Raw genomic sequence first — 23,947 nt, 5'->3', positions numbered from 1 at the left:
AGGGTTTCATCAGAACAACATCTCTTTCTATGGCGACCCCATCATGCCATTGGGGTTTCTCCAGAAGAGACCATGCAACTGGGTTAGACCTATCTCACATCTAAAAAGAGGATCCAAGGCCATCAATTGGGCCTCTCCCTTTATTGTGGCGCTCCAGGCCATCTACTAGCTCTGCCTGGAAAGAAGGGGGACTATACCATGCCTAGAGGCATCGGAGCAAGTGACCTTTGGACTGGTTACTCCGACACCCCAGTTTCTCCTTCCCATCACGTTACAACAGTCCTCCATACGCTTTGCAACTCAGGCCTTGGTGGATTCAGTCTCCGGGGGGAATTTTATTCAAGAAGAACTCATCCATCAGTTCTGCATCCCCACGATTCCCTTGTCTTCTCCCTTGTTACTTTTGTCCAGCTATGAGGACCCTCTTCCTGTCTGGTGACTTGCTCCACAGAACCACTCACGTTGGATCCTCACACATGGAAGTCACCAATTTCCACATCTTGTCAAGAGCCGTGAGTTCAGTTGTTCTAGGTTTACTAAGGGTGAAAAGACACCAGCCACAATTCAACTGGTCAATGTCGGAAATCATCCATTGAGTACCTGAATGCAGAGGGACCTGTATGGAATCTGAAGACTCTTCACCCCTGATGATTGTAGCCTCCATCCATCCAAGATTTCCAACCTCCAGGGTAGGGAAATCCAGGGAGATGCAAATGGCCTTGCCATACCTCCCGGGAAACATCCTTAAGGTGGTCCATGAACAATTTCGAGTGCAACTGGACAGGAGGGATTTGAGTGAAAAAACTTTGAAAGGGCTCACAAGCTCATTAAGAAGGAACTTGAATCCACTGTCAAGAGTAAAGAGGAAGAGATTACAGTCCTCCACATCCTTCTTCAGCAAGAGACAGGAAGAGAATCCTCATTTCTGCCCTTTCCTGCCAGCCTGAATCCAGGAAAAAAAGGAGGTCATCCTTACCCCAATTTTGGGGCCCATCCTTGGCCAAAGCAAAGCAGAAGACACTATCCCTTCACCTACGTTCCAGTCTCAAGTCCCCAGAACTGCATGAACTAGGGGACAAAACTAATCATTTGGTTGTCAAAACTACCTCCCAAGTCAGGAGACCTGTAGGGGTCCGAAGAACTCTCAGTGGCTAGTACCTCTACAAATTCAAGGCCTCGGGGGGGGGGGGGGGGGCCTTGAGTGGGGTATTCTTTTTTTTGTAATTATATGTTTATTGGTGAATAAAATAGCAAGTCAATAACAACAAACTGTGAACAATACATCACCACATTTCGTTATAAGCCCAGATTCAAGCCCTACCCCCCTCACCTACCAACTGGAGGTATCAAAAGTAGTTAAGTCAGTCTGTGGGATAGAAGAATGTGATAAAGTCTCGGCTGATCAGCTCAGTCTCCTCAATCCACACCAGATACGTGCCATTTGAGGTAAGAATTCCATGTTCGGTGAAAGGACTGGAAGTTATGTCTTTTGGCCGCTGTAAGCTTATTCATTGTGCATACGGTGTCCAGCCTGCAAAGAAAGTCCATGAAGTCGGGTCCTCGCGGTGACCTCCATGTACCAGCAATCTCCATACGCAAAGCTATGCAGGCTTGCAATCCAAACAACTGAGGCTCCTTCAGGTCAGCATTCTCCGTATGGTGGAGTAGTGCAAAGTCCATAGAAAGTTCAATGTGTTCCCCAAGTATAGTGGAAATCCATGTTTGCAAACGCAACCTTAGTGGACTGATGCATGCCCCAGACCACCACATGTGAATAAAAGTCCCAACGTCTTCGCATCCTCTCCAACATTTATCAGATTTAAGAAGTAGCATCTTACATAATCTCACCGGCGTATAATACCACCTATAAAGCATCTTATATCCATTCTCCACAATAGCTGAAGATATCGAAGCTTTACTAATCTGAATATAGATCCTGGACCATGCTTCACCCTCCATTGTGTAAGGTAGATCAGATTCCCATTGCTTAAGAAAGGAGGCCTGAGTAGGAAGTGGGGCGTTGAGAGTCTGATAAATATCTTTGATATTAGTTTATGTGTTGCAGAGGGTGCAGAACAGAACTCCTCAAATTGTGTTTTCCCCGCTAACAACATACCAACTAGACCCATGCTTTTGTAGAAGTGGGTCACTTGCTGATACAACAAGATATCTCTAGAGGTGAGGCCATAGCTACTACATAGAGTTGGAAAAGAGATTAGTGCATCCCCACTCCAGATGTGTTCTATACGAGTCAGCCCATTAGCTTTCCAGGCAGAGAATGATGCCTAGGGAGCCCAGGTATAAATATTTTGTTGTGGAAGAGATTAGTAAGATGGAAGTAATCTCTCTTGCCCACAATTCACTCCTTCCATCTTTCCCAGATCTGCATAGTAGTCCTAGTAGTGGGCAGCATATTGGGACAATCTCTCCAAGTTTTACGGGGCTGCCAAGGAATGGCGATTAATGGCATGTCCCCCATCTGGTGTTGTTCCATTAAAGCCCAATGTTTGGATTCCTGTAGGTTGTGCCATACTACAAGAGGTCTCAATTGGGATGCTACATAATACCAAGTGAGGTTTGGAACACCTTGTCCTCCCATTAGTTTTGAGAGGTATAGTACTTGTCTTTTCACCCGGGGAGGTCTACGCTTCCATATAAAGCTAAATATTTTGCATTGCCAACGCTGCAGGGTATGGTAGGGAATCACAATTGGTATGGATTGGAACAGGTACAGGAATTTCGGGAGCACATTCATTTTTACTGTGGCTATGCGGCCTAGCCACGATAAGGGGAAACCATTCCAAATATCCAAGTCCCTGTACAATCTATGTATGAGTGGTAGAAAATTTAACTTAAATAATTCACTAGGTTGGTTCGATATTTAAGCTTATGAGTAGCCCATTTAAAGAGGTGGCCAAGCCTCAAAGCATCAATTGTGGCTGTGGAACAAGTAAGATTGAGAATCTCTGATTTCTCCCAGTTCACCTTAAAGCCAGAGGCCTCGCTAAATTGATGGATTTCCTTCTCTATCGCTGTCAATGAAGTTTTAGGGTGTTTGATTGTAAACATGATATCATCGGCGAACATACAAAGTTTGTACATGTCCACGCCAATCTCAAACCCTTGTATCGAGGTATTCTGACAGATATTAATAGCTAGAGGTTCCAGAAAAAGGGCGAAAAGAGCTGGGGATAGGGGGCACCCTTGACAAGTCCCTCTCTCCACATGGAAGGAGCTGGAATAGACCCCATTTATTTTTAAGCAGGCTTTGGGCTTATCATAGAGCTTGGCGAGCCAGTTGCAAAACCCTGTTCCAAATCCCATCTTGGCTAAGACACCAAACAAGAACGGCCAGTGGACCATGTCGAATGCCTTTTCGGCATCGATGGAGAGAAAGAGAGCTTCATCCTCCCTAGAATGAGCCAGCCACATCAGGTTCAACAACTTACGCACATTATCCCCTGCAAGCCTCGTGGTATGAAACCTGCCTGATCTTGATGTATGAGCTGTGTAATAAATTTATTAAGGCGTCCTGCAAGTATTTTGGCCAGTATTTTCAAATCTAAGTTTATCAATGATATTGGTCGGTTTGACCCGCAGAGAGTGGAGTCTCGTCATGGTTTCGGTAGGATGGTGATACCTGCTAAATTAGCATCCCCCGACAAGCGGCCATCTGCCCTCAGTGAGTTGTAGACTTTTTGAAGATGCGCTACGATCTATGGGCCAAATTGCTTATAGAAATGAGCTGTAAGTCCATCAGGTCCCGGGGACTTTCCCACCTTGAGGGATTTAATAGTATATAGGATCTCCGGAGTTGTAACCTCCACTTCTAACTCCATTCTTGCCTCCTCACTCAGGGTTGGAACAAAGAGGTTATCTAAATAGGTAGTAACATTAGATTGGGGAATAGCATTATTGGTGCTGTATAATGTTGCATAAAAATCGAGGAATCTGTTCCGAATATCTGTATTATTAGGAGTGGGGAATTCTTATGCTCTCACCTACTCTGGTCCAGGTCAAAATGCTGCATTCCAGTACACCTGGCCGCTGTCTGCGGCAGAACATTGCTAGTAGCTCTCTCGTGCCTGGACGCCACCTTGCTGACATGCAGCCTCCTTAGGTGGTGCACGCCCTTCGGCTAGATTTAAAGGGACCAATGACTTCACTGTCTCCAGCCCTTAAAAGGGTCCTGCTGCCATCAATCCACCCCTTTGTTGAATGACTCAAAAATGCTGTTAGCAAGTAAAAAGAGTTATTGTACTTCTCTGTTAGTCACAAGATGTTTAATAATTTCTGTTACTTTTTCCAAAGCTGTCCCTGGCCCCTGAAACAGACAGCAATCGTTGAAATGCTGGAAATGTGCATTTTGGACAGCAGGACAGAACAGACTGAACCTCTAAAAAATTCATATAAAACAAAGCTACTCCACAAAGGTATATGATTATAGTGAAGTGGTTAAACAGCCTCAACAGTGGTGACTATCACAGTATATAATACCAGAGACTGCCATGTAGGCGAGTAAGCCCCTCTGTAGCCTAGGAGTATCATGACAGCCAACTCATCTGCCTTTCACATTTCTCTGGCTAGCTTCTGGACTTTCTGCACATTCCTACAAATTACTTGCCTCACCCCAGGGTTATTTCCCAACTATGTATTCCCTCAACATGGAGTCCCCTATCAGAATTTGTGTTTTTTTCTTTCAGGTATCTTTACTACAACAGATTCCCTCATCACCTTTTCCTTTTTCCAAGTGCCCTCAGAGATTGCTTCTGCACCAAAACAGTGCAATTAACTTCTTCTACAAGGGCAGGACAAGACAGGAGCCTGTGATCCAAAATCCAACTTATTTCTAAGTAATATGGTTCAGCTCCTTTTGAAGCCTTCTATATAAGTGGTAAAAGATATAGTAGTCCCTGGGTGATTCTTTTAATGAATTGTAGTTGAGGACATTTCCCTCTAGTTAGAGAGCTGAGCATAGATAAGACAATCTCCAGATTTCCACAAAGTTTGAACAGTGGGTAAGAGGCTCAATATTCAGAAACTTGCCATTTAGACAGAAATTATGAGCTATAGGAGTTATATTCAATCTTTTTTATAGCAATGCAGAACTGCAATATGCAACAGATCAATGGTGATCTTCTGCCAGGTCAGCCAACTGGAACCTTTTTGAACTTGCTTCTTTTTGCCAATTGGGAAAAAGAAGAATGTGGAAGTCGCTGCTGGCCCAACTTGTACCTTTAATTTTAGAAAATTTCCACAGCAACAGGTTAAAAGCAAATTGCCACTAATGGTGACCAGCAACGCAAGCACTCCATTGTTATTCAAGAGAGAACTAAGAGGCAAAATCATCTGTTCCTTCATAACATTAATAATTATGAATTCATACAGTGCATTTCACCCCAACAGGCTCCCAAAGTAATTTAGCAATTTCATACTTCAGAAATATATGTGCCGCCACCACTGGACTGGGAAGTTTGGTGCACAACTTGTGTGACAGTTTCCAGAGGAACAATGCTCTGATTACTATAACCCAAAAGTAAGGAGGTAAGTAATCCAGAAGTTATGAGTTAATCTTTGGATAGAAGGTAGGACAGGCCTCAAACAGCACAGTGGTAACAAGTTACCTCAAAGTGAGGTTTTCCTTCCATTGACTGTGAAATATGGATCCTAGCACACTGCTGTTCCTCTTGCACATGAGCAGTGTAGACAGCAGGGATGGCAATGTTTTCTTCCCGTTTGGTTACAGCTTTACTAGGCCCCTCACATGTTTCCTCACTGCCTACCTCGTTCAAGGCAAAGCCCTCCTTTGCTTTTACACTAGAAGCAGAAGCAGGTAGCGCCTGTGCTATAGCTTCCAGCGGTGCTCCAGCCAGTTCAGCAGCATCCCCGCATGCATGCACATTCCCCCCACGCCGCTCCTCCACCAACGCAATCTCGTCAACCACCTTCTCTGCTGCCTCCTGCTGCCGGAGCTCCTGCTGCACTTCACTGCTGGTGGTCTCCCACATGCTTTTTGTTTCCGTTTTCACTTTCTGTAGGGACATGAAAGCAAAGAGTTACTTATATCTGAAAGAAAAATACGCAGCAGAACTAACTTAGCCCCTACGTAGGCTATTGCTAAATGTTAACGCCAACATTTGAAATTTTGCAAGTGAACTAAAGCTAAACCTCAAGGGAGAGAGGCTAGATCTTATGAGAACATCAAGGCAAGAGTTTCTTTGAGCAAGTGATCATTTGTGGGGAGGATAAGGGACACAACACAGCAGGGCAACCATCACAACAAAAGCAGCAGTTTCCCTTCTACCAGGGGGAACAGACAGTACTTACCACTTTAAACATGCCTCTCTCCCCATAATGCAATTTTCCGTTTGCTTTCAGGTTGTAAAAGCCTCATCTTCTGTTATTTAAATTTATGGTATTTTTGCATTTCTAAAGCACTTTCATCCAAACAGCTATACAATCGGTAAGAAATTGAAGTACGGGAGGCATTCCCCTCCAGTAAGTTATTTGTTGCAATGTGGCTAAAACCTTTTTTTCCTGTATTTTCCTTGCATAATATGCCAAGCAAATTCTCTGCATCTCTGGCTGTGGGCAGGTGACACTCTACAAATGGCACACATACAAGGACATGGGTTCGTCTGACTTGAACCTGAAAATTCAACAAGGGTATCCGGGAAGAGGATGCCCACATTACGTGGCAAGTACTAATATACTTGGTTTAAACTAGCCAGTTTCTGGCTAGAACAGTAAAGAGGTGTTTAAATGTTCCTGTGGCTGGCAAACTGCTGCTTTGAAGTGATCTTCTAGTAGCAAGTCATATGTGGCTGGTATCAGACACCTGTGCCGTCAGCACATACACACCAAATTATGTAAATCATTGTCTCTGTGCCAAAATTAACCACATCATACAGTCATTACAATATATAAGCGGAATAGCTACTGCACAGCACACATTTCAAAGACCAGGCTGAAGTGTCTGACACAAAGTGGCTTTTATTGCTGGACAGACGTTTTACTAAAGGTTGGCTGGTCTGAAAAGTCTTGATGTTGGTGTATCACAGTCACCATGAAAAAAACAAAGATACCTTTTTAAAGCTGAATCTTCTGGAGTGGAAGAGTAGTGGGCTGAACAGGGGAAGCTAGGATTCAAATCCTGCTTCTCCCATTGATGCTACTTGTGACCTTGGCCAAGTCACTTTATCTCCCATTACTTCAGATACAAACTTAGGGCCTAATTTCCTAAAGCTTTTTTCTTATTCTGTGTCTGTGTTTGTGTGTGGAAGGGGATTTAATAATAAGGCCCTTTGATTGTGAGCTCTCTGGGGAAATACATGCTGTGCTTGAATGTAATTCGCCTTGAGCTTGGATTTGGAAAGTGGATTTAACTTAAAAAAATAAAAAACAATTTCAGGGACATTTATATATGTGGGCATCCCGGCTGGCCCCCAAGTTCTGCTTGTGTTCTATCACAGCAGAATTTGCTTAGCACCAGCATCGGGGTTGTTTTTATTTAAAATATTTATTACCCATCCTTCCATGGTTCAGGGTGGGGTACAATCAAACATGCATAAAAAATTATAAAATCAAAACATCTATTTTCACATATGGTAGTTACAAACCATAAACAGTACAGGAAAAAAAAAAACATACTGGCTAAATGATGTCATACACCAGACTGAAAAAATAAGTCTTAAGTTAAGGGCTCTTCTAAAAGGACTTTGTGTCTTGAGGGCTTCTCATTTCGGAAGAGGGTGGGGGCAGCAGATGAGAAGGCTCTCTCTCTCTGATTTCTTCATGATAGGCAAGCTTTGCAGAGGGAATGTCAAGGAGGCCTTGGTTGGAGGATCGCAGTGATTGGGTAGGGGTATAAAGTTTCAGTATTAAGGAGCTCCATGGGGAGGAGATATCATTCAGCATATTATGAGCAGTGATTGCTAATTTGTGTTGCATATGAAAAGAGACAGGGAGCCAATGAAGGGACTGCAAAACAGATGAAATGTGTTCACGGACAGGTATGTTAGATAAAAGATGGGCCGCCGAATTTTGCAAAATCTGGAGAGGCCTAATTCTATATGCAGGAAGACCAGTTAGCAGAGATTACAGTAGTCTAGGCTCAAACACATTAACGACTGAAGGACAGTTTAGAAGTCAAAGTTCTAAGAGAGGTTTTTAAGTGCCTAAATAGTCATAATTTAAGGAAAGAGAATGAGACAGTGAGTCAGCATGAGACTACATGGAAAGTGATGGGTCAGTGAGGATACCAGAATTGCACACTGTGTCAGGGATGGGTAGTGGACTATTATTACTAGCAAAGCTTTAGTTATCATCAAGAGCACAAAACAAGAAATTATGGATAACTACTAGCTCCCAGCGTTTACAGAATGCTTTTTTCTCTAATTGCATATAATGCCATGGAAATCTGCATGGAAACATTCCAGCTCAGCTGGTCAACTATGCTTAAATACTGCTTTAATCATGCATATTTTGTTAAACTGTTGATACATTATCTGTGATAAGAAATATAAAATGGCAAACAAGTGCAATTTTTGGAATGCATATACAGAAGCAAGTGGCCACCTGAGCCCAGTCATGTGATGTGGAAGTAAGACCTCCTAAGTATTCAGTTGGTTTTCTTGCAGACTCTATTAGACTGAAGATATCTGAAGCATCCATGGTTTTGTCACCGGAGGATTGCTTACTCTAAGTAGATAAAGAAATGAAGAGTCACACACAGCAAGAAGGACATACACAGAGATATGTAAACTGATGAGCACATACATTGGGACAAAGGAGAAAGGTAGGAGGAGCACATGGGGTACAGGACAGGAAAGATGTGGAGAGGAAATAAAAAAAAAAGCTTAAATCTCTAATGACAACAACAGTGTGAAAGCACAGGGCCCTATTCAACAATCTGATGTTTGGAAGTAAGCAACTTGCAGGCAAGAGACTTTTTTCGCTAATCAAGTCTTCAGTGGATTACAAAAATCTTAAACTCACAAGCAGTTCATGCATCTGGGCTTACTCTGACCAGTTCCACACCGAAAAGCAGGCGGAGAGATAAGGCGTCCACCTAACATCTGAATTAACTATGCAAGGGGAAGGTGAGCGTGGTGGTGGTGGTGGTGGTGTCCCCTAAAAAGCATCTTGATGCTTTAAATTGCTTCTACCCTCTTTCCACATTATATCTAAAAGTCCAAGACGATCTCCGAGCATAGAACCAGATTTATTTTTAAATTCTTGTTTTTAGGCCAGGTGTTAACCTTTCACTCCTATCAGCAGGATTTTTAAAATATTGATATACACAAATTGTCCAAAATTGAGCAACATAGGGTAGATATTGCCCCATGTCAGGCAGTTTGTAATAAAGAGCTCTCTTTTACTACCTATAGTAACACTTTTAGCCAGAAATAAAAGGTTGGTACCTGGTTTTGTTTGTTAAGGCTACACTCTGGTTCCCTTTTTGACTTTAAAAGAAAAGGCATAGTGGGGTAAGGAGCATAAAAAGTAGGATTTCCTTTCTTTTTTAAATATGCAAAGAAATCCCACTTCTTTTAAAGACAGAAAGGGAACCAGAGCGTAGCCTTAAGAAACAAAACCAGCCACCAATATTTCTTCTATGGCTAAAAAAGTGTTATTTCTACAATTATAGGGTCCCACCATCTTCACGCTTTCATAGAATTTAAACTATCTTCTTTAATGTCTTTCAGTCAGCCCTCTCCAGTACATCCATCTGTCCTACGGTTACGAAACGTCAAGGGGATCCCAGTGCCATCAATCCCAACCCGCACACAAGGAGGAACGAACTGCCGAAGGCGGCAGGTATGGCCAAGTTCTGGTCCTCTGCAGACCTTCATGTTATTTGCCTTTTCAATCCTAAATGAGATGCAAGGTCCACAGGGTTGAGTGAAAGGATGGAGGATCTAGCCATTTGCTTTTGCAGACCCGAATTAGTTGTTGAATAAGGCCCAAAGGTAGGACTAGGCTTTTGCTAGCTGAAGCAAACATTTTCATTAGTGCAAGCCACTGCAGCAATGTTAACATTTTCTTGCATGGGATTTATAAAGAAATTCAAACAGGTTCAAGCCTGATAATGCCTGCTTTTGGACTGCGTTGCTAATAAAACCTTGGGAAGAAACAAAATACAAAAAAAAAAAAGCTGGATTGGCTGTCAATAAAAAGCCAAGCAGGAAGTAAACTGAAAGGTACAGTGAAGCAGGGTTCTGCCTAGGAGGTCATGCTTTAAATGTTTAAACAGTGGCATGTAAAGCCACTTTTTACCACTACTCTTGATGTGGACGATTCAGTTACATAATGAGCAGTAGCAATGGTAAATGGTTGATCTTTGGAGTATCTCCACTCAGACAGTTTTGCATCTTTCCAAACGGGAGCACCAATCTTTAGAGCTTCATTAGTCAGGCACTCCTCTGCCATGGCCACCTTCACTGTGCCATCCAACTGCGCTTCCTGTGCAACTCCTTGCCCCTTCTTCAGGCTTTCTTCTTTTGGGCTAAGCAGCTGAGCATCTGACTCTTTTATAGTTGCCAAAGACTCTGACAACCTCCTTTTTGTGCTCGGCACATCTGACGTTTTCCTGGACTTGGGCTTCTCTTCAGTAAGATGGTCTAGAAGGGGAAGGTTCTTTACTTCTTCTCTGCCTTCCTTTTCCGTTTTCTGAACAGTTTCGGGTGTTGGCGACAGCTCCCCCTTGTCTCCTTCTTGTTCTTTACTTGTCATGGTCACAATTCTTCCAGACAAAGTATCATAGGACTTCCCTAGTGCGAACATCTTTTGTTTGCTGTCGTCTTCGTTGGCCTTAAGGCCACCCCCACTGGTTTTTGTAATTTCAGCCGGCATGCCATGCGTTTCACTGCTTACCGTCACCACTTTGTATGTCACAATGTTTTTCGATTCGTCATCAACTACCTTAGTGGGTATTCTGTCTACAATAACCCAGTCCTCAGTGCCCTATATTTGAAATATAAAAGCTAAATTAGAATATCTTGATGTTCATGCCTGTTTTGAGTTCATGCACTTCATCTAATACATTCACCTATCCTTTTAGGAGGGAAGAGCACAATGCAAAACTTAGAATCCCCAAAATACTTCTCTGTTGTCACCCTTTTTGTTACTTTAAATGCCCATACTAAGTTTGAACAACAGAAAATTTAAAAAATGTACAGAAGCATTTCACATTTTATTTAAGGAATGGTCTTAGTTAAATCAAATGAATGAAAAAGTAACCTCTGTGGGTGGCGGGGCAGTTTTCTGGATAATGAATTGATGAGAGGTAACCACAGTGCCAGTAGACTTTCCCTCCTGCGGCTTCTTCTCTATGTCCCTCGGCTAATGGAAAAACCAGTAAGAATTCAAGCATCAGCACCACGCAAGATGATCAGAAGTTGACACCACAAAGGATATGGATTCTAAATGCAGACTAGTACCACTTGACTTAGATGGCTTTTTTTTTTTTTTAAAGTTTCGGACATGCATGTGATGTATATTCAACATTACGCTCCTCTACACATTTCAACCTTATGGATTCTATTTTGACGGAATTTTTATTTTTATTCATAGCTAGGACAGGGGAAATGCTTCTGAAAGGGAGGTCCTCTTTGTTCTTTACTCTCATCACACAAAAGGGAAATGATGAAGCATTACAGATATGAATAAATGACAAGCAAAATCTTTTCAGATCTTTCCTCATCCATGCTCTCCTCTTTCACCTTGGATTTGGACCTAAAAAAAAAAAAAGCTGCCATGCTTGGAATGCTACCTTGCAACAAAATAAATTAAACCAGGCCTCCTCTAGGGTAGCTTGAAAGTCATCCTTTATTTTTACCTGAGAATCGATAATTGTAGTGCTTGCCTTCTCAAAAACTATGACTTTTTCAGATTTTTCTCTGTCTTCTTTGGTCTGTTGAAAAGGAGAAACAAATCCCCCCCCCCCAAAAAAAAAGCTAAGCATGCAGCTAGATGAAGAGTCATATTTTATATCTATCTATAGATATATATTCAGTGCACACTTTTTGGGATTATTTCTTGTTCATTTTCATTGCAAAAAACACATTTTTTTTTTTTTTTACCACAAAACTTTCTAGAGAATGAAAAACCTAAAAATCTGGCTCCCTAACTTTAAATCTTCACTACATCTCCCTGTCTGGTTGTTCTCTTTTTCTAGTCTGCCGGTTCTCAGTAAAGTCCTCTTTTCGCCTCTCACCACTGCCCCAATATCCCAGAGTGGCTTCTATCAGCATTTCACTCTGGTCCCAAGGAGTGAAACTGCTCTTAACCCACATTACCAATGACCGTTTGTTCTCTATAATTAGAGACTCTTCCCTCCCTCCTGCCTTGTTTTATAGTGGCGGATAGACATTTATGTATGTGCCAACCAGTTTGCACATACATGCATTGGGAGGAAAAAACAGCATTTGGCTGCAATACTATTGGAGAAGATTTCAAAAAGTCTAATGGGACTGTGTCCAACAATAGATCAGTGTGAACTAAACCTTATAGTAGGAATATGAATGCAGAATTAAAAAAAAATATTAAAAAATAAAACCTGCAGAAAATTGGACTGGGTGGTCAGCCTTTTCTTTCACTTTAAAAGGGAAAGGCGGCCCCTTTTGGAGTGCCAGCCAACATTTTGTATAAAAATGAGACACTGAAAGCTGTGACTTCCAGTTCCCATTCAACTCAGCATGTTCATGAAAAATCACTTTTTTTTTTATACAAACCGCACAAAGAACACTTAGACACTGACATTAGCAACAGAAAGGCCACATCCTGTATGCTGTTTTCAGTTTTCACTGAGCAGCAAATGTGTGTGCAAACAAGGAATTTTAACTAGATATCCATGAGAAGTCAAAGAGCTGCCACAAACAGGCAACCTGGAGACCTCATTTTTACATAACTTTACGAATAAACATGCAGCCAAATATTTTAGCACAGTAAAGCAGTAGTGGAAGTTCAGAACAAAGGTTTTTTCCATCATTTTTTATTTGCACATTACTACTACTGGTATAGTTACACACCCTTCGGCATGAAAGAAAATACTATTAAAATTAAACTCCTACAAGACTCCTCTGATAAATATAGCATAATTAGGGAGAAGTCATAGAAAAACTAGGAGCGGTACTACCATCTTCACCAAAACATCATGTAAACTGCAGTATGTGATGTACACAGGAGTCCCTCAATATATGGAAGAGGTAGATTTCTGCAATTTTCCCATATATTCAAACTCAATGACTCCCATTATAAACCTGGAGATGTGCTCCTATTTAAGAAAAAAGGAAGTTGAAAATAATTATGCATTGCGTTACATAGGTGCACATATCGGATTCAGATGGTTCCAAAACCGGACCAATCTAAACCAAATCTGGGACTCCCACCTAACGTTTAGTAGGCAACCATCATACTGATTTTCAGGCAAACTGGCACAGTAGTGCCGCTGCAACATGTGTATGGATGGACAAACTGATCAATTTCCAATAAGTGCTTTGTACTGACCAATGCACCTAAAAATAAGATGAAACCTATCAAAAATAAATATTTTTTTCTTTTAGAAATGTATCAACTCCTATACTGTGATTGTCTTCTTCTTCTGTCTCACCTTCTGGATTATTGGCCTTTTTCTGTGGATCATCCTCATCTCCCTTTCCTTTTTCTGCAGTACATATTGGCCTGACTTCCTTAGCAAAAAAATGCCATCAACACACAGCTGCTTTGACCACCACCATTTCTGTAGCAGTTCAGCATTACATTTCATCCTCTGGAAGCTTTAAAACTACATTCATGATTGCTGAGATCATAATCTGTGGAGATATGCAAACTGTCATGGGGTGTCAGGCGCTTCTATGTTCTCCTCCTCCCCCTGCAGCCTACATGTGTTTGTCAACCACATCTGATTCTAAGATGTCTCCATCATCCTTTGTAAGGGTCCTTCTGCTGAATTTCTTAATAGTCTTTCCATGTTTTGCATGTCATAAGAACAGAAGAACAAGCCATACTGGGGCAGACCAAGGGTCCATCAAGCCCAGCATCCTGTTTCCAACAGTGGTCAATCCAGGCCATAAGAACCTGGCAAGTACCCAAAAACTAAGTCTATTCCATGTTACCATTGCTAGTAATAGCAGTGGATATTCTCAGTGTCAACTTAATTAATAGCAGGTAATGGACTTCTCCTCCAAGAACTTATCCAATCCTTTTTTAAACACAGCTATACAAACTGCACTAACCACATCCTCTGGCAACAAATTCCAGAGTTTAATTGTGTGTTGAATGAAAAAGAACTTTCTCCGATTAGTTTTAAATGTGCCACATGCTAACTTCATGGCGTGCCCCCTAGTCTATTATCTGAAAGAGAAAATAACCGATTCGCATTACCTGTTCTAGATCTCTCATGATTTTTAACACCTCTATCATATCCCCCCCTCAGCCATCTCTTCTTCAAGCTGAAAGTCCTAACCTCTTTAGTTTTTCCTCATAGGGGAGCTGTTCCATTCCCCTTAACATTTTGTTTGTCCTTCTCTGTACTTTTTCCATCGCAATTATATCTTTTTTAAGATGCGGCAACCAGAATTGCACACAGTATTCAAGGTGCGGTCTCACCATGGAGCGATACAGAGGCATGATGACATTTTCCGTTTTATTCACCATTCCCTTTCCAATAATTCCCAACATTCTGTTTGCTTTTTTTGACTGCCGCAGCACACTGAACCAACAATTTCAATGTGTTATCCACAATGACGCCTAGATCTCTTTCTTGGGTGGTAGCACCTAATATGGAACCTAACATTTTGTAACTATAGCAATGGGTTATTTTTCCCTATATGCATCACCTTGCACTTAACCACATTAAATTTCATCTGCCATTTCAATGCCCAATTTTCCAGTCTCACAAGGTCTTCCTGCAATGTATCACAATCTGCTTGTGATTTAACTACTCTGAACAATTTTGTATCATCTGCAAATTTGATTACCTCACTCGTCATATTTCTTTCCAGATCATTTATAAATATATTGAAAAGTAAGGGTCCCAATACAGATCCCTGAGGCACTCCACTGCCTACTCCTTTCCACTGAGAAAATTGTCCATTTAATCCTACTCTCTGTTGCCTGTCTTTTAGCCAGTTTGTAATCCACGAAAGGACATCACCACCTATCCCATGACTTTTTACTCTTCCTAGAAGCCTCTCATGAGGAACTTTGTCAAACGCCTTCTGAAAATCCAAGTACACTACCATCTACCGGTTCACCTTTATCCACATGTTTATTAACTCCTTCAAAAAAGTGAAACAGATTTGTGAGGCAAAACTTGCCTTGGGTAAAGCCATGCTGACTTTGTTCCATTAAACCAGGTCTTTTTATATGTTCTGTGATTTTTATGCTTAGAACACTATCCACCATTTTTCCTGGCACTGAAGTCAGGCTTACCAGTCTGTAGGTTCCTGGATCGCCCCTGGAGCCATTTTTAAATATTGGGGTTACATTAGCTATCCTCCAGTCTTCAGGTACAATGGGTGATTTTAATGATAGGTTACAAATGTTTACTAATAGGTCTGAAATTTCATGTTTTAGTTCCTTCAGAACCCTGGGGTGTATACCATCCGGTCCAGGTGATTTACTACTCTTCAGTTTGTCAATCAGGCCTACCACATCTTCTAGGTTCACCGTGATTTGGTTCAGTCCATCTGAATCATTACCCATGAAAACCTTCTCCAGAACGGGTACTTCTCCAACATCCTCTTCAGTAAACACCGAAGCAAAGACATGGAGCTTTTACCTCCAAGCAGAACACAAAGTAACCCACCTCTCATAATGACAGAGCCTGGAAGCACATAAAGGTGTTTCTTCTTGAGAACTTGCTTTAATTTTATCTATATTTTCACAGACAGTTTTCTACTGTGATTGTGGCAATTTCTAATGCCTTAGCTATTTCCATCTGTTTTGCAAAAAAGTGCCTTTAAACTTTCAGTTTTACATCTATGGTAATGCTTTTTCTGTATCTTCTGGTGCTTCTACTCTGACCTCCAAACAATGGATGCCTTGCAAACATCTCCATTTACTTGCACTTCCCACAGGATAAGGCTGTGTCAGGAGTCTTTGTCCCAGGCCTTCCTTTCCTGAAATGGATTTGCAGCTTTATATGCCAGGTTTTCTTCTCCAGAAACTTAGGGTATGGTTTATAATGACTGTGCACTTCAGCAAGCTTTAACCTCCATGCAGAACACAAAGTAACCCACAGGAAGCTCAGCAGTACAGGAAGAGCACAGACTTAAAATTCTGCTATATATCAAATCCCCGCATTTCATATATCAAATCTCAGTCCCAAAGTGGGGACTGTTAAAGTGAAATTCTGTTGAGTTTCCATATAATGAGGGACTGCTGTATCTGCATGAAGTCTGTCCATCAATTACTATTGAACATTTTTGCGCCAAACCAAATTGACAAATTTCAAATGCATTTTCTTTGGCTCTCTTTGGTATGAGCTTACCAATGCAGTTACTACCAAGTTTTCTTATCCAGCATTCAAACTCACTGGCCGTGGGACACCAGATTTGGAAGCATTTCAGACCAAAGAACAGGAGAACCTATAGAACTGACCTCTTCAGGCACAAGTGGTTCAATCATTGGGGCATCTTCCTGTCTTATAGCGAGCCGAACTGGTGACGTAGAAAGCCTCTTCTCCCATTCGTTTGTTACTGTGGAATCTGAGCCAGTTTCTAAGAACGTTCGTTTCAGCTCACTTATATTGGTCTGATGCTTCATCAGCTCTTCTTGATTTTTTTCTAACTCCTGGGTATTAAAACAAAGGCAGAATTTTATAGAAGTGCCTGCCTAGCTATTAAAGCTTTTTTTCTTTTTTTTTTTTTTTAAAGGCAGAGTGAAATTAGGTTAGTGTGAAATAAATTAAGCCATTCTTGAGGAAAAGGGTTTGCTGCATCACAACATCAGCAAAACACTCTTGTGAATATGCAGCGCTTTCAAGGGTAGCAGCACAAAAAGTCTTATTATTGTGCAAGAGATGTCTCACAGTGACTAGGATTAAAAGATTAGAAGCCTAATTGTGCATATACACATAAAAAAAACTGATTTGAAACATACATTAAACTTCAAAAAACAAGCACTTATAACAGGATTAGAAATAAAAGGTATTTAAAAATGAAAAAATTACACCCATTGAAACAAGTAGAAATACACATACCATGCATCAGGGTACAGGTGCACAGGTTTATCACTAAGAAACCAACATACACGTGCATGCACTGGTATCTACCAATACCAACCTCTAACATAAGATTACTATGTTTGACATATACATTTTCACCCTTTATTCGCTTAATCAGACTATTCTGGAAAAAGTGAAAAGAAAAGGAAATGTAAAGGACATGGCATCCCAAAGCTATAAATGTGGCTTATATTTTGCTTCACAAGGTTTACTCACTAAACCATGCTGAGAACACCAGTAATAAACAGGCTGCGTGGCACATGGCATGTATACAAATCTCTGTACCTGTGCTTTTTGATCGGCTTCGTCCTCTTGATCCGACTGGCAGCAATAAAAAGTTTGAACACAAAATCACACTAAATTTATCAAAACTGTATTTTGTATATATGTATAATATATACATTCTTTTTTATACCTAACTCCATTTCTGTCCATCAAGTGAATGTTAAATATATCTAATTTCCTTAACACCCATAATGCTTCTCAAACTTTTTTTTTTATTAGCCAAAGTCAACCGAAAATTGCTTAAAGAGCCAGGGCAGCATGAAGGGAAAGTGCATTTCACTTCCAATACACATTTTAATTTTTAAAGGTTAAGAAAAATGACTGTTTTCTTATCACTGTTTCTTTGAGCTAAAGGCATCACAAAACTGTGGGAAACACATATGATTCTTGCCAAACTGCAACCCAGCAAAGGCCTCCGTTCTGAATACAGCAATCCCTGCCTTAACAAATGAACTGTGTGTGCGTGTGTGGGGGGGGGGGGGGGGGGGAACGTAATATCCATTTTCTAGTTATGGTTTATAAAGCCTTTTCTAAGCCCTGAATGGAGAATTAGGTTAAGATTTTGCACCATTTCCCCTAAAAATGGACCGCAGAATAGTAAGAAAAAAAAAAGTACAAAAAAGCCACTAAGATAATAAAGGAGACACAAGGACTGATATAGAACTTTTTCTTTGCATCAGAATAGAATTGTAAGCTATACATCCCTCAACACAAATTATGTCTTTCCTTTCATTGCCTGCAGTTTGGCTCACATTACTGTACTAAACATATGTCCTTTCAGATTTTTTTGCATTGCTCGTTCTTATGCTGAATTTGTAATTTATATCTTTGGGCTTGATGAAGGCTCTAGAAAAGCAGTGGCGACAACTAATGATGTAATGACATAAGGGCATGCCCAACTGAATGTAACATTGGGACATATATCTATATATTATATACATCTATAAAAGTTTCAAAAATTTGACAAACTTTTTCAAATCTATTCCAGATTCAGAGTCCCCTCCCTCGAAAACACCCCCCCCCCCAAAAAAAAACCCCTTTACAGAGGATTTCATCACGTTGCAGAACTGCTTTGGATTTTTCAATAAATTAGAAGGAACTTTGCAAATTTCTATCAAATCGGAGGATAAAAATCTGAAGGATTTCCCCTGCACATCTGGGGAAAATTTCAGATTGCACAGCTTTACTGAGGATTCTGCTTTCATGCATAACCAAGTATGCATTTAGTCATCTAACTATTTCACTTCCCATTCTCTTTGCTCATGGCCTATAAAGCAAAATGAAAAATTTTTGTATGGGAATTGGTTTCTATTTTTAAAAGAACAGAGTGTACTAAAAATTTGAGGCTTCAATAGACGGCTAGATTAAATTGCATCCAATAACTTTTATAGGATGAACCTAGTCAGTTAAGAATGCCAAGAAGGGAAAAGTACAATCTGTTATGACAGTTTTGCCTGTCATCTGATGATTACATAATATCAATGTGATGTTTTATATGCCACATTGAAACAAATGCCACGATGCGATACACTGCATGATGTGACGAGTTAAAAAAACATTTATGAAATGCTAAGATGCAAAATTTACATTTTTCAAAAATACACACACATACCCCCATTTCCCCTTTGATATGGAGAAGCTTCACTAGCATAAGATGACAATGGGACTATGTTCCTTGATGAACTATATGTTGACAGCTGTACAAACCTCTGTGGCAGTTGTTTCCCCATCAGCGGCTGTGTCCGTTTGCTCACTGTCAGTCTATTTTGTTATACAAATACCCCAGGATCCAATAGGTAAGCAGAGACAAAAAAAAATAATACACCCAGTTCAAGAGTCATATATAGATCATAGCCCAAGCGGCTAAAACTACATCCCCAAGACTGCTAACCACAGGCACAGTAAGAAGCAAAACAAAAGCCAAAGTTAAAATACAGAACAGACTCAGAGGAACACTCATGGCATACACAGTATTTATAACTGCATAGTTGTATTAGCCAAAGGGAAATATGGTCTAAAACGGTTAATTATAGCTTAATTGAACCTTTGGCAATCTGGGGGTAATTTTTGTTTTTAATTAAATGCTTGCAAAAATTACCAAAATGCTTAATTATTTTTTTAACTGTGCAAGAAAATGCTGTTCAAAATGTATCTTCTGATCCTAGTTATACTGAGGTACTGTGATTTAAAATTTTGGAGGAAAAATATTTAAAAAAACAAACAAACCTTTAAAAATTAAAATAAAAAAGCTACTATAGTAGTTGCCTTCTTTCAGTCCCTCATTTGTATATTTAAATGTGATGTCCTCATCCCAGTTTACAATCAGGTTTGTCTGCATTATGAAGGACTTAAGATAAATAGTGTGTGTATCTAAGGAATCTCAAGATATTGTATTTATGCAGAATCCCGACTGATAACACTGCAGTACTGTGGAACTCAAGCCAGGAATTCACTTTCTTTTCTACATTGTTCCACTTTATGTACAGTATCCTCCAGTTTAAAAATACAGAACATGCTCTGCAGTGTGATACCATATGACTCACAACCAAGCACAGGTCACTGTAGCATAACCTGCACCTTGTCAATGCACTACTTAAAAAAATAAAATAATATCAAATCCCATCACTTGCCTGCATGTATTCACATGAACATTGCACTCATTATCCAAAACCTTAAAAATAAGTAACACTTTTCAGATCAAGCCTACATTCAATTTTCTTTAATATTTTCTCAGCCATTCTATGAATTACTGTACCCCTCCTCCCAACTGATCCCTTACTCCATCAAACATTACGTAACATCAACTAGACAGGCAGTAATAAGATGACAACATGGATGGCTACTCTCTTCCAGGAAGGGGATCTCTAGTTTCGGCAACATGAGTAAACCACTGAAAATTCCTGTGCCACTTAGAACCTGCAGCATGAACGCTAATAATTTAGCACAAAAGGCACCCTGTTTAGCAAGGAGTTTGCCCCTCTGGACCCATGGTTTGGCTAAATCTGTTTGCAATGAATACATAATGGCATTCAAATTGCTTCCCACTGCAAAAGGTCGTAAAGGAAACCATTTACAAAACTCAGGAAACTTAAAAATAAAGAATATGCATAAATAATATTGCTGAGTTGATGGTGGTAAAAGAACAGACAATGTTTTCAAGGAAAGAATCCTAGAACCACTCAACTGTGCTGCAGCTAGCAATTGCATGGGTTATGTCACGCAGAATACTTTTACAGAATATTCCTTCTTGATTGCATAGAAAACTTTAAAATTAAATTTTTTTTATAGTGCCTTAAGTCCATGCAAAAGTACAAAAATGTGTGGCATTATAAAATCTATAGGGAATTCAACATTTCTAAAGCTACAAGCTTAACACAGGTCTTAAAAGGGTTATATGAGACGAGACTTCCTGCACGATAGAAGGGCTGGAAACATGGCTAGCTAAAAGTCATGAACTAAATCCCCCCCCCCCCCTTACATGTGCAGCTGCTGGCATCAATTGGTAGGCTATGGGATTTGGAACAAAGACGACAGCTATTTACAGGTGACGTTCCGACGCCACCTCTCTGATGGCCTCTGAGTAGAACAGCCATGGTTTGTAGAGCCAATGTAATGCAGACATGCCCGACTGTAAAACATATCGATGCACATGCATTATGTAAAGAGAACAAGAAGTACACCTCGGATTAGGCACACGATCTGTGTCAAGTCCCATTCTGCAAATAGAATGGTTTCTAGAACCGTTTAAAAACAACCCTTCACTTTTCCAAATGATCTTGAGCTGGGTTACCGACCACTAAATTTAAGACTGACAGAGGCAAGTTTTCTTTGAAACATTTTTGTTGGCAAACCTGCCAAACCCTTTGTTGGATAATTAACACTGACAACTACAAACAGCACCTTCACTCTGATGGTGTGCTTGTATGCTTAAGAAAAGAGATTATGGAATGCTTTGATTTCTTAAATCAGAGCAGGTTTACAAACCAGTTGCAGCAACTGACATTACAAAATTGTTGCTGATCATCAGAATGTAAGCAGAAGGCAAATGATGATTAGTCAAGTGCTTGATGTTGTTACTGCTGTTTCATCTTTTATCTGGCATGCCCTGCCTGTTGTGACTATCCTCCATCCTCCTTCCAACCTCCTATTCTCAGTAATCTTCTCAGATATTCTTTCCCCAAGCTACTTCTCAATTTCATCCTTATCTCAGTGCCATAAAGTGACATCTATTATGGGGTTTATAGTCTCTACTAAAACTGTTCCTGTACCATATTTATTCAGTTAAGGGGGCAGTAAAATTATTTTTCTCAGCATGGGTGTAATATTGTGAAGTATTAGTAGCAGATCTACAGAGTCTGCGCAGCCCCCATGAGAGTTGCTTCTCTCCCTTGCTCTTTCCATCCTTGGTATCGGTATATTTTAGTAAAACATATGATAGTGCAGGCTGTTCTGCTAGGTTTACTTTTCATGATTAAATCTGGCTATTCCAATAGTGCCAAATGCAGTCTGCACTCGTATATTATCCAATTACAAAATATGTTGACTGTGGGAATAATTTTGTGTAGCATTGAACTATTATTGCTTTAAAATAAAACTAGGAGAAAACTGAATTCCTACAAGCATATCAAAGTGCACAATTTAATTACTGGTTATTCTAATAAATATTTTACAGCAATAGTATTATAAACCATAGTTTAAATACAGTGTTTGTTGGCTAAAGAAATAATGATTTTGCTCTAAGTGCAATGATTATTTTGAAAAAAGAAAAAGAAATCAAGCCACACAAAATCCCTTTCAAGGTTTAATTTTCATAAATAAGTGCATTGCGCGTCATGCTAATTTATTGTGTTTTAATTTAAAATCCTTATATTCCACGTTATAAGTCCTGCAGTTTGAACAGAATCAGAACCAGCTACTGATACACACAGCGTTGTGCCTAACCCTGCACACTTCCTAATGACGGTAATTCTGAATTAACAGTAAAACAAGACAGAACGAGGCTCTGAAAGGAGGAAGACCACTGCAGCATTCTAACATTGTTTTAGCACTGAACACATAGGAAAAAAAAACCAAAAAAAAAACCCAGAACAAAAAGAAAAACTGTGTTCTATGCCGAGGTACACACCTCTTCATCTGAACTGTCACTCAGGTCATTGTCAAGTGAAGCAGTCAAGGAGACCGCCTTGGGCTCCAGGTAGCAGAGGCACAGAGCCAGAGGGAAGGAGAGAGTGAGGGCATAGGGCACTGAGAAAGAGGCAGAGAGCAGGAAGAAAAAGATGAAAAGGAAGCAAGGGACCAGCGAGGGGGACCGGATCGGGAGGTAATGCTGCAAGCTGCCAGGCAGGAGGTTGGCTTCAGAAAGGTTAGGGAAGGAGAGGTAGCCATCTTCATCCAGCAGAGAGGGGAAGGAATCTGGAAGATGCAAGGAGAAGGAAAACAGCGTCCCGCCTTTCCCAGGCTTTTGCTTGTAGCCGGCAGCCATCTCTCGGTCGTTAGAACAACCCCGCTCTCTTCGCTCAGAGTCCAAGTCGGGCTCTGTATGCCTCTGACGCACGTCTTTGGCTGACCCGTGGCCTACTGAATTGTGAGCTCCCTCCTTGCATCTTTTGCGTAAAGCGGTGGAAGGCGGAGAGGGGCCTGAAACGGAGGCTGGTAAGGCAGGAAATGGATCAAGGTCAAGCGAAGCAGGCTGATGAAACAGAAAAGAGTAGCAAAAGTGCAAGATCAAAAGGACAAAAAGAAAACTGTAATTAGTTCTTTATTTTCTAAAATTATCGCAATACACCCCCCCAAGGCTCCACTTGGCTCAGAAACTCCGTTCACAGACTCGTATCCATTAACAACTGTGATTAAGCAATAGCTGCAACTTCCCTCTCCTCCCCCCCACCCCCAATTAAACTACTTTCTGTTTGTTAAGTTCTACAAGTGAAGCCCCCCCTCTGCCACCCCTAAATCTATTCCACACGAAACCAGCAATGCCATTTCTCAATGAATGTTTGCACTCTCTCAGCTCCATTTTCAGTAATGGCATGCTGGGGCGATCGTGCCCATTAAGCTTTGGCAAATGTTGAAAAAGAAACTGCTTGGGTGGGTTTCCCTTTGAAAAGTCTGCGTAAACTTACCAAAAATACCCACGCACATTGCACTTGTCATTTGAGCATGCTGAAGTTCATAAAATTAAGCACACAGATTTGAAAATTCAATTGTGCGCGCGTAGTTTACTCCAACTTAGGGATATCTCTTTTGTATGCATGGAGACAGATGCGCATTATGAAATACTTGCATACTTTTTTGCCTGTGAAGTGAAGGTACATTTTCAAATCAATACATCTGTCTTTGGAACTCCCTAAGTTATAGAGGAAGATCCTTTGAAAGTTTACCTCTCTATTAACATGCAATGGGGCCAAGTCTCCAAGGGCTTCCATCACTTAG

The 23,947-nt window shown here is 40.6% G+C and overlaps 1 protein-coding gene across 17 annotated transcripts in view; it reads right to left on the bottom strand.

Moving 5' to 3' along the window:
* Nucleotides 1-23,947, bottom strand: part of EPB41L3 (erythrocyte membrane protein band 4.1 like 3) — a 459,693-nt gene that overhangs the window by 17,914 nt on the left and 417,832 nt on the right. For 4 of the 17 annotated variants that reach the window (XM_029591046.1, XM_029591044.1, XM_029591039.1 and 1 more), the window contains exons 13-21: nt 19,223-19,276; nt 17,516-17,551; nt 17,289-17,354; nt 16,606-16,797; nt 11,840-11,914; nt 11,242-11,343; nt 10,279-10,965; nt 8,578-8,700; nt 5,946-6,032 (exon numbers count right to left, since the gene is read on the bottom strand). In XM_029591046.1, the coding sequence (XP_029446906.1) occupies nt 5,946-6,032; nt 8,578-8,700; nt 10,279-10,965; nt 11,242-11,343; nt 11,840-11,914; nt 16,606-16,797; nt 17,289-17,354; nt 17,516-17,551; nt 19,223-19,276 (1,422 nt within the window). Of the gene's footprint in view, nt 1-5,624; nt 6,033-8,577; nt 8,701-10,278; nt 10,966-11,241; nt 11,344-11,839; nt 11,915-16,605; nt 16,798-17,288; nt 17,355-17,515; nt 17,552-19,222; nt 19,277-22,640; nt 23,205-23,947 lie in introns of all 17 variants that reach the window. The other 13 variants (XM_029591050.1, XM_029591052.1, XM_029591053.1 and 10 more) reach the window with 10 other exon arrangements.

The sequence above is a fragment of the Rhinatrema bivittatum genome, chromosome 2 (genome assembly GCF_901001135.1).
Source record: "Rhinatrema bivittatum chromosome 2, aRhiBiv1.1, whole genome shotgun sequence".
In the NCBI taxonomy this organism is placed as follows: Eukaryota; Metazoa; Chordata; class Amphibia; order Gymnophiona; family Rhinatrematidae; genus Rhinatrema; species Rhinatrema bivittatum.
Note: the sequence above shows the minus strand (reverse complement) of the source record. Positions and strands in the feature narration are given on the sequence as shown.